We start from the raw sequence: 10,965 nt of genomic DNA, 5'->3' as shown, positions 1-10,965 counted from the left end.
GGGGTGGAGCTGGCCAGAGGGGAGGGGCCTCGGGCAGTTGGCTGATTGGCCCCATCCCCTGGTTGAACTCACAGTCGAACTCCCGGTTGAGGGGAAAATTTGCATATTAGCCTTTTATTATATAGGATATATAATGAAATATATATTAGCCTTTTATTATGTAGGATATATAATGGAATATTATACAGGATATATAATGGGATATTATCCTATATAATAAAATCCTAATATGCAAACTGTCCCCTTGACTGGGAGTTTGACTGAGAGTTCGACCAGGGCTGACCGGCCAACCTCCTGCATCCTCTCCCCCTGGCTGGCCCGGCCCGACCCCACCTGTGCACAAATTTGTGCACTGGGCCTCTAGATCAGCTATAAAAAAGAATAAAATCTTGCCATTTGTGACAACATGGGTAGACCTCAAGGATATTATGCTAAATAAATAAGTCAGACAGAGAAAGACAAATACCATATGGTTTCATATGTGAAATCTAAAAATAAAAAACTAAGCTTATAGATACAGAGAACAGAATAGCAGTTGCCAGAGGTGGGCCCAGGGGACGGGAGGTGGGAGAATGGGTGAAGAGAATCAACAACAACAAACAGCAGATTAAAAACAAAGATTTAAAAAAAACAATCCCAGAGGCTTCTTATAAAAAGAAAACAGATCCCTAGGGGCTACCAAGTTGGACCTTCTGAGTCAGATTCTCCAAGAGTGGGGCCTGGAACTCTTTAACAAACTCCCCAGGGGATTCTTATGAATAGCAGCCAGGTCCAATCTCTCTTCTTTTCCTGGGGAAACTGAGGCCCAAAAAAGCTTTGAGCCAGTCATCAGCTGCACCAAAATCAGAAATTAGATCTTTGGACCCACAGTTAGATGTTATTTCCACAAAAAGACCAGGAGCCTATAAGACCCAAAAGAATTGCCCATCATTTTCTTTGTTTTAATTTTTTTAAAATCAAAGCACACAATTTAAAGGGTCAAATAAAGGTAGCTTTACAAGGTTTGTGTGAGAAAACACAGCTCCTTGTCCACACCCTGCCATCTCCCCCTCCCCACTTTCAACTCTTAACTGATTCTTTGGGTATTGAAGGAAGCCAGAATGTCACCCAAAATATGTTTCTTTGACATAAAAATGTTATTTCGAGCTGAAGGCAATTAAGAAGCAGCAAATGCAGGAAGAGCTTTTCTTCCCCCTCTCTCTTTTCTGTCTAAAGGCAGGATATAAATTCTCCTTTTCTTGAGATTGATTCTTATCCTTCCGGAGATACCGCAAGTGAGCCGTACTCCATTAGTTCCCTCCCATTATTTACCTTCCTAGTTTGTCGTTTTTGGAAGCCTAAAACTGATTTCCTTTGTCTTGTTATCCCTATACAAATGTGTTCTTTGTTGATGCTACACAAGCCAGAGTTCTAAACCCCTGCTTTCAGCTACTTTTCACGGAGGGGTCTCCCACATAATGTGTGCTGCATATATTAATAAACTGTTTTTCTCTTATTAATTGGTCCAGCTGAAAACCCAAGATGAGTGAAGTTTTGCCTCCCCTATAGTATTTGCTCCCACCCTTGGTATTGTTGCATTTTTTACAACAGGCATGCATTGCTTTGTAGACTTGGATTGCCAGGTTTAGCACAGGTCTGGGATGCTGGGCATTGCAAAGTGCCCCAGTGGTCACTGGGCACAGGCCACCAGCTCCTCCAGGGCTTGCTCGCGGCGGTTGCCATGGACCAGCAGCACCTCCTTGATCCGGTCCTGCTGGAAGCCCATGTCGCTGAACTGTTCCCAGAGGCGCAGAAACTCCCCTGCCTGAGGAAGGGAAGGCAGAGAGGGCACTGAGGCTTAGCCTCTACTCTGGGGAGCCCCCTCCCTGGTGTCCTCTACTCCCAGAAAGCTGTGGCCCTCACAGGCCAGGTAAACCTGATCCTGGGCCATACCTGCATTTCCTTTGTACCTGTGAGGTGACATGGGCCAAGGAAGGAGGCCCCAGCCGGGCCACTGACTTGGTCCTGGCTTTACTCCCCCACTCCGGCTCTCTCCTGACTACCTGTGCTTGGGGGCTGGGGCCAGAAGAGGAAAGTCAGATACTGGTGCCCAGAGGATGTGTAGTCCAGGGTCTCGGCCAGGCCCCAAACTCTGCCAAGGTTTCACATAGTACAGCTTTGGTGCCCCTTCCTCCTCTGGCACCAGCGCTTTAAACATCCCTGCTTTTCTTCCTTCCTCCTCCTCTATTTCTCCCACCCTTCTGTCCCTTCATCAGCCTCTGTGAAGGGTTGCTCTCGAGCCTGGCAAATGCAGGAAGAGCTTTTCTTCCCCCTCTCTCTTTTCTGTCTAAAGGCAGGATATAAATTCTCCTTTTCTTGAGATTGATTCTTATCCTTCCGGAGATACCGCAAGTGAGCCGTACTCCATTAGTTCCCTCCCATTATTTACCTTCCTAGTTTGTCATTTTTGGAAGCCTAAAACTGATTTCCTTTGTCTTGTTATCCCTATACAAATGTGTTCTTTGTTGATGCTACACAAGCCAGAGTTCTAAACCCCTGCTTTCAGCTACTTTTCACGGAGGGGTCTCCCACATAATGTGTGCTGCATATATTAATAAACTGTTTTTCTCTTATTAATTGGTCCAGCTGAAAACCCAAGATGAGTGAAGTTTTGCCTCCCCTATAGTATTTGCTCCCACCCTTGGTATTGTTGCATTTTTACAACAGGCATGCATTGCTTTGTAGACTTGGATTGCCAGGTTTAGCACAGGTCTGGGATGCTGGGCATTGCAGAGTGCCCCAGTGGTCACTGGGCACAGGCCACCAGCTCCTCCAGGGCTTGCTCGCGGCGGTTGCCGTGGACCAGCAGCACCTCCTTGATCCGGTCCTGCTGGAAGCCCATGTCGCTGAACTGTTCCCAGAGGCGCAGAAACTCCCCTGCCTGTGGAAGGGAAGGCAGAGAGGGCACTGAGGCTTAGCCTCTACTCTGGGGAGCCCCCTCCCTGGTGTCCTCTACTCCCAGAAAGCTGTGGCCCTCACAGGCCAGGTAAACCTGATCCTGGGCCATACCTGCATTTCCTTTGTACCTGTGAGGTGACATGGGCCAAGGAAGGAGGCCCCAGCCGGGCCACTGACTTGGCCCTGGCTTTACTCCCCCACTCCGGCTCTCTCCTGACTACCTGTGCTTGGGGGCTGGGGCCGGAAGAGGAAAGTCAGATACTGGTGCCCAGAGGATGTGTAGTCCAGGGTCTCGGCCAGGCCCCAAACTCTGCCAAGGTTTCACATAGTACAGCTTTGGTGCCCCTTCCTCCTCTGGCACCAGCGCTTTAAACATCCCTGCTTTTCTTCCTTCCTCCTCCTCTATTTCTCCCACCCTTCTGTCCCTTCATCTGCCTCTGTGAAGGGTTGCTCTCGAGCCTGAACCAGCGGCTGAGCACGGACAGGTCATATTCATCGGGCACACAGAAGGCACTGCTGGGCCCACAGCTGCCTATATTCTGGATTCCAGATAGACGGCCAACTCCTTGAGCAGAGAGTTCAAGCATCTTTGTGCTGCCCGTGGCTCCTGTCTGCATGTCTAACAAGGAGAGCGCATTCAATAACACGTGTGCTGACTCAGTTAAATAATACAAAAGCCTTGCCTCTGGTTTCCTCCCCACCTCATCCCCTCACCTTCTGTGCTTTGTCTCCCTGGGCTGTCTGCTCCCCAGGGCTGAGCAAGCAGCTCTCTCCCTGTGGCCCCCAGGCTGGCTCTGGCACCGCATGTCCCTGCACACCAGGCTCGTGTGGATACCCCATCCCTTCTCTGCCTCGGGGCTCAGGCAGGTGGCCGGCTGACCTGGCTCTCAGAGAACTGGAACATCTCCATGGCCTCCTCCACCAGGCCCTCCTCGTAGCCCTGCCGCAGCAGCCGGTCACAGGCACTAAGGTAGCTGAGAAACTGGGCCAGAAAGGGGCAAAGAAGGAGGGGATAAGATGAGTGGCTCAGTGGTTGAGCATCGACCTATGAATCAGAAGGTCACGGTTTGATTCCCGATCAGGGCACATGCCTGGGTTGCGGGCTTGATCCCCAGCAAAGGGCATGCAAGAGGCAGCTGTTCAATGATTCTCTCTCATCATTGTTATTTCTATTTCTCCCTTCCTCTCTGAAATCAATGAAAACATGTTTTACTTTTTTTTAAAAAGGGGAATGGCAGGGGCAGTGGATGGGGTAGAGGAGACAACCCAAGGACCTCAGTAAGGCCTGAGCTCAGGCCAGCTGACTAGGCATCCACCACACATGACATGGCCCCAGAAACCCCATGAACCAATAGAAGAGAAGCAGAGGCCACCTCTGGAGATCTGTGGACAGGTAGACAGCAACAATCCCCAACTAGGGGCTGGGATCCAGGAAAGGGGCTGTTAGGGTGAGCTAAGGTGTTCCCAGAAGCTAAGTGGGGAGTGGGACAGGCCTACAACCCAGGGGTCTCTTCTCACTCACCACCCACCCCAGCCTACTCACCCTCCCTGGTGAGCACCTACCTGTAGGAAGGTGCCATCCATACCTGTATACCCCCACCCCACCCCTAGACACATACATCTCTGCCACCCAGGACTTCATGAGCCCCCACTAAGCAACAGACCTGCATCCATGCTGGAAAGGGGAAGGGACAGAGTGGACCTCACAGGGCTGAAGACCTGTTCTGGTCACTTCCTGCCTAGTCCTCGGGGGCTGCTTTGGCCCTCAGGATGAAGTGCTGCCTCCCAACCGGGGCTCAAAGGCCGGTTCCTGCCTGTCAGTCACCTCTGCTCCTCCCCCAGCCCCCTAGGCCCCTCAGCAAGGGCAGCCTCACTCCTCTTACCTGGGGATCCTCTCTGCCTCGTTTCTAAGGTGCCATGTTTGGTGGCCCCACAGCACATACAACTTTGTAACTGCTCTACTGCTTTTCTCATCTTTCTCATCCACTGGCTTTTCGCTCCATGAGGGAAGGGTTGTGTCACCACTGTGTCCCAGCACCCAGCATGGCAGGCAGAAGGAGCTTGATAAATACATGCTGTGTTTATAACGTGAATTAAGAACCACCTTCAAGGAGCTCACAGCTCAGTGGGGGAGATAAACCAGATACTGGAAATCATGAGGCCCAGACAAATCAAAACAGAATTTATAGGGAGTCAGTGCCAAATGAAGTTAGTGCCAGACCATAAGAATTGTGGGTATAAGCGAAGAAGAAAGAGGCTGGGTTTCTGCAGACCTTCAGAGCTAGGCAGGAAGCATGGACCATACAAACTAATGGTTTCAGCTTCTGAACTGTCCAAGCACTTGCCCCAGGACACCTAGACCTTGCTCTGAGCACAACTGGAAAACCACCCAGCCAAGCCCTCCTTGCACACCTGAGGAAACGGAGGTCCAGGCAATGCAGGCAGCTTGCCCAGGGTCCCAGAACTAGGGCCTAGATCACCTAATCTCGAGCTAAGGCCTTGTCCATCGTGGGGCCACTACTAGAGGAGGAGCTTGAGCGTAAAAGTAGACAGAGTTTCTGAAGGTGAAAACTGGAGTGGGGGCAACGGCAGATGGGAGATCTCCCTCACCTCTTAGCTCATCCACAGCAATGGATCTTGGCCTTAGTGTTGACTGTAGCTACCTGGGAGTTTTAAAACTACCCATAAACTTCCCGACCAGCATGGCTCAATGGTTGAGCGTTGACCTATGAACCAGGGGGCCATGGTTCGATTCCCGGTCAGGGCACATGCCCGGGTTTGCGGGCTTGATTCTAAGTGGGGGGCATGCAGGCAGCCAATCAATGATTCTCTCTCATCACTGATGTTTCTATCTCTCCCTCTCCCTTCCTCTCTGAAATATATATTTTAAAAACTACCCATAAACCATTTTTTCTTGCCTCCAGAATCTCTGATCTGGGGGGTGCCGCCTGGGCACTGGGACTCTTATAGCTCTCCAGGGGATTCTAATAAGAAGCCAAGGTTGAGGACCACTTACTCAAGGGAGAGCTGTCCTTAGTCCAGACTACAGGATCCCATGCCAGGCTGCATATCAGAACCATCTACAGGTGTTTGAAAATAACAGGCTCTTGAGGGTACTCCAGAGCCACTGATGGGGACCCTCCCGAATAGGTCCTGGGAGTCTGCATTTGTAAAGATTCTGCTGCTTGGTCAGTTTTGGGGCCTATGGGACTGTAAAAGCCACCAGGCCTGCCTCAGAACCCAGGATGGGGCCCCCACAAGTCTATAAGCATATGTCCCCCCCCCCCATTCTGTGAATAGGGAAAGTGAGACTCAAAGAGGCGCCCTGATGTGCCTGGAGTCATATGGCAAGTCTGGGCCTGGCCTATGGGCCCTCACATGTGCCACCCATGTGTCCTGCAGGCAGTCAGTGGGCACTTTGATCCTTGTGGAAGGAAGGAAGGAGCAATGGACAAAGCTTATCTTTTGTGTCTCCTTCGTTCTCCCTGGCTCTTCGAAGTGAAGATCGCCTGATGTCGTACCTTGTGAGCCGTCTCTGGCCATAACGGATGTACTGTAGTATATATGTTTCAAGGGGAGAAAGAAACTGAACCCAAAGGAGTTTCTTAGTTAATGGAGGAACTTCAGAGAATAGAGAAAAATACTAACTTGGTGCAGGAGGATAGATGAAGTCATCCAATGGCCCTTCAGGCCCACCCCTCAGGGCCTAGCCCTTGCCCAGCGGGGAGGACGGCCACCCAGAGACCCGGCGGGCCAGCCAGGTGGTCAGTCTATGTCTGGAAACACAATGTTCCTGATACAGTGGGATTCTTCCAGGCCACCCACAGGGAGGCCAGTGCCTCTGCTGGCTCCAACTAATCTTCAGATCTTCACAGCAATGGCCTGAGACCTCAGCCTTGTCACCAGTCCTAGAGACTAGGGTTGGGGGGACATGTCAGGGCCCCCTCTGTGGACCTGGCCCCTCACAATCCTCGGTGTAGCTCCTTGGCCATGGTCCTGGCTTTCAGTGGCAGCTGAAGGGGGAGGCAACTTTAGATTTATTCTTAAATCTCAGATGAGCCTGGGGTGCTGCCCTGAAAGGTTCTCACACAGAAAATGAGAGAAAAGCATTGAACAACAAAGATTCCGAGCTAACCAGCCTGTGCCCCCATCTGCAAAGTGAGGATAGTAACAGCAACCTTGAAGAATTGAGAAGACCTAATTGTATACTCTCAGACTGAGGGACTGGCACACAAAAAAGTGCTTATAAATATTAACACCACGAATGTGTATACTCTCAGACTGAGGGACTGGCACACAAAAAAGGTGTTTACTAAATATGAACACCCCTAATTCCTGATTGATGAAGGGATATAAAGGTCTGACCATCTCAGCCCCACTTAGGATGACTCTGAAGGGCCATATTTGCTCCAGAGCTGAGGGGATGGCTGACCCTGTCGTTGGGTCTACAAAGCTCAACCTCTCCATCTACCCACTCCTGCTTCTGTCCACTCCCTTCTCCAGGGGTTGATCCCAAGAGCCTCCTTAATTAACTCCATCTGCGTCAGATTCCTGGGGAATCCAACCTACAACAGTGGTTTTTATGTACCCTGGTTTCCCTCATACCTCCTAGCCACATCTAAACACCCAGGAAGTACCCAATAAATACTGTTGACTAGATGGATAGGTGGGTATGGCTAAACTGAACACAGTTCCTTCGTTGAGGAAAGTGGTTAGAGCTGCACCATCCAATAGTAGTCACATGTAACTATTTTAATTAATTACAATTACAGAAAATTCTCAGTCACACTAGCCACATTTCAAGTAATAACGTATGGCTGGTGGATACTGTATTGGACAACAGGTACAAAACATCTCTCATTACAAAAAGTTCCATTGGGCCGCTGTAGAGATTCTTGGCTGCCCAAAGCTCCAGCCCCTGCATTTGGGGCACAAACCAGGAGAGGAGTAAAATATCAAGACTCCCCCAAGTGAGCATGGGGGTTCCTGCTAAACTCCTATGCAGACGGTAGCTTTAGGATCTAGAAACTTGCTCATACCGCCCAGTAATTAATGCCAGGCTGAGATTCTGCCTCTGAAGAGAAAGAAACAAAATTTCTTCAAGTTAAAGGTAAAACCACGTGGCCACCCATCTGGTTCCAGCTCCAGGCCCCCAACTCTGGAGGATCACTCACCTGGCTCAGGCTCTGACGCCCCGTCTTCTGCAGAGCCACGATGGCCCTATGCAGGGGATACCCCAGGGCGACCACTGGCCCGATGAGGTCTTGCTCCTCTTGGCTAAGGGCGGACAGCAGGTCAGCAGAATCAGGCTGTGCTCTGTGGGCGATGAGAGGCTGGGGCTCCCGCACAAGAGGTGGCAGGCAGGTGTATGGGCTGAGGGACTGAAATACAGACAAGTTGGATGCGTCATTTACCACTGGGAGCAACATCTGGTTGGGCAGGACATTTTTAAAGGTGCCTTTGCATGCCACCTCCTATACAGAGTGTAGGGGCGAGTGCTGTGGAGAGCTTGGAGTCCTGCTCTGGTTCAAACCCCAGATCTCTACTGTTTACTCCATTTACTCATATGTGAAATGGAGGCAATCATACTAGATACCTCAAGGGTTGTTTCGAGGCTTAAATAAGACAATGTGAGAAAAGTATGTAGCAAAGGACCTGCATACATTTCACTTACAGGCTAACAGGGGTGGGCAAACTTTTTGACTCGAGGGCCACAATGGGTTCTTAAACTGGACCGGAGGGCCGGAACAAAAGCATGGATGGAGTGTTTGTGTGAACTAATATAAATTCAAAGTAAACATCATTACATAAAAGGGTACGGTCTTTTTTTTTTTTTTTTTTAGTTTTTTTCTTTTCAAACGGGCCGGATCTGGCCCGCGGGCCGTAGTTTGCCCACGGCTGGAGAATAACCCTGCTCCTATTGTACCATTTTACAGATATTGAAATCAAGGTTCAGAGAGTTAATGACCTGATAAGCAGCACACATTTGGGACCTGAACCCTATTCAAAATCAAACCCAGGTTCTTTACCCCACACTTTAGGGCAGCGGTTCTCAACCTGTGGGTCTCGACCCCTTTGGTGGTCGAACGACCCTTTCACAGGGGTCGCCTAAGACCATCTTGCATATCAGATATTTACATTACGATTCATAACAGTAGCAACATTACAGTTATGAAGTAGCAACGAAAATAATTTTATGGTTGAGTCACAACATGAGGAACTGTATTTAAAGGGCCAGAAGGTTGAGAACCACTGCTTTAGGGGGATCTTCCCAGCCAGACTCTCATTCTTGAATTTGGCTGGGCTGAGACTTGGCAGGGCACAGAGAGGGGTACAGACCAGGCGCAGTTCTGGTGTCGGGCTAAGATGGGTGGCTTCAAGGCCTTTCAATTGGCCTGGCCAATATCAACCCCAAGCCTTCCCCCATGAAGAGGCACCTATCTGCCAGCCCTGAATACACTGCCTTGTCCTCTCCTCCCCAAGCCCCACTGCCTTCGCTCCTGGGGTAGAGTGTGTGTGACATATAAATTCCCACTCCATCCCCATCTACTCAGGGGGTTCTCTGCCATGACCTTACCCTTGGGTCTGCCCGCTCCTGGGGTAGAGTGTGTGTGACATATAAATTCCCCCTCCATCCCTCAGGGGGTTCTCTGCCATGACCTCACCCTTGGGTCTGCTCTTGAGCCCCCCCAGTGGAAAACATCAAAATCTTAGGATCTGAGTCTATTCTTGTGACCTTAAAAAAGATTCTTAGCTGCTGTCTGCCCCAGTTTCCTTCTCTACAGAACATCTGCCACACACACACACACACACACACACACACACACACACACGGTTGTTGCTAGAGTTATTTTAATCTGGATCAGGGAAGAGCCATCCTGGCATTAACATCTGGCCCTTGATGTGGGCACGGCCAGTCCAGCTCACAGAGCCTCTTCTCTCTGTTTGCTCCCAACGACGGTGAGAAGGGTTGCTGGCCCTCTTTACAAGGTGGAGAAGGGATGGCTCAGAGCACTTCAGCGACTTGCATAATATCACACACCAGTGAGTGGAAAAGCCAGGCCTCGAGTCTCTTTTGGATTTAATTTCATGTTGGCCTTATTCTTTTGTACCTACTGGCTTGACTGGGGCCGCTGAGGGGACAGAAAGCTGTGCCCTATTGCTACCTCCTGCTACTAATCCTGACCCACCCCATCTACTCAGGATCTAGGTTGTGTGGAATTTGGTGCTTATACAATTTGGACCTCTTAAATTAAAAAAGACAGAATTATACATATAAAATTAGGCATAACGCTTTGGAAAGAGCCAAGTCAGAGCCTGAGGCTTAGCTTCATTGGTTTCATGGTAAATTCACTTGTGCTCCCCATTCTGCTGGGTACAGCCTTCTGCCCCCAGCTTTCCCAGCCTGTAACACCCTCACCTCTCTCTCAACACCCCATCCCACCCCTACACAGGGCTGCCTTGTCTCCACACCCCCTTGGGCGATTGTCCAGTGGTTTTGACTTTGTCTCTTCCAACACAGTGTCTGGCAGGAACTTACAGGCAGTGACTATTCCCTGATTGAGCGCCCAGCTCACCGAGTCTTCAGCAAGCCTTGCCCAGCGAGCCCTGGATTTGAGTTACATTCATTGAGCACCCCCTAGGGGCCCAGTCTGCTGCTGGGTGCTCTGGAAACACAAATGAATGCGATCCAACCCCTGCCCGAAAAGAACATGAGCGCATATTCCACGGGAGGAGAGAGACAGGCACTGGATAACCACAGTTATGTGGCATGAGCCCGAGCAGAGGCAGAGCAGGCACAGTGCGAAACAGAGGGAATGGGAGCCCTCTGAGCGGGACCATTCTAGGCAGAGGCTGCAGGAAGAGCCGCAGGTAAGGCTAGGGAGGAGGGGCACAGAGAGGAGGGACCGTAGCTGTGGACCTGGCTGGGGACCAGACTGTGGGGGCCTTGCTGCTGATCTTGGCAGAGCCGGCAAGGTCCTTACCGCGACTGTGGGCTTGTGGCTCCGCAGCGGGGGCACCGCACCA

The 10,965-nt window shown here is 50.6% G+C and overlaps 2 protein-coding genes across 4 annotated transcripts in view; both read right to left on the bottom strand.

Moving 5' to 3' along the window:
* Positions 1–1,938, bottom strand: part of LOC102262331 (transcription elongation factor SPT6-like) — a 13,673-nt gene extending 11,735 nt beyond the window's left edge. The window contains exons 1-2 of the mRNA XM_005861130.2: positions 1,933–1,938; positions 1,674–1,804 (exon numbers count right to left, since the gene is read on the bottom strand). Of these exons, the coding sequence (XP_005861192.2) occupies positions 1,674–1,804; positions 1,933–1,938 (137 nt within the window). The remainder of the gene's footprint in view (positions 1–1,673; positions 1,805–1,932) is intronic.
* Positions 1,939–2,295: 357 nt separating this feature from the next.
* UBAP1L (ubiquitin associated protein 1-like) overlaps positions 2,296–10,965 on the bottom strand; it is a 20,347-nt gene continuing 11,677 nt past the window's right edge. For 2 of the 3 annotated variants that reach the window (XM_014535448.1, XM_014535449.1), the window contains 3 exons: positions 8,112–8,318; positions 3,818–3,919; positions 2,296–2,920 (listed from right to left, as the gene is read on the bottom strand). In XM_014535448.1, coding sequence (XP_014390934.1) covers positions 2,786–2,920; positions 3,818–3,919; positions 8,112–8,318 — 444 coding nt within the window. In that variant the 3' untranslated portion in view covers positions 2,296–2,785. The remainder of the gene's footprint in view (positions 2,921–3,817; positions 3,920–8,111; positions 8,319–10,965) is intronic. The other variant, XM_014535450.1, reaches the window with a different exon arrangement.

The sequence above is a fragment of the Myotis brandtii genome, unplaced genomic scaffold (assembly GCF_000412655.1).
Source record: "Myotis brandtii unplaced genomic scaffold, ASM41265v1 scaffold144, whole genome shotgun sequence".
In the NCBI taxonomy this organism is placed as follows: domain Eukaryota; kingdom Metazoa; phylum Chordata; class Mammalia; order Chiroptera; family Vespertilionidae; genus Myotis; species Myotis brandtii.
The sequence above is the reverse complement of the archived record's forward strand: the minus strand, read 5'-3'. Positions and strand labels throughout refer to the sequence as shown.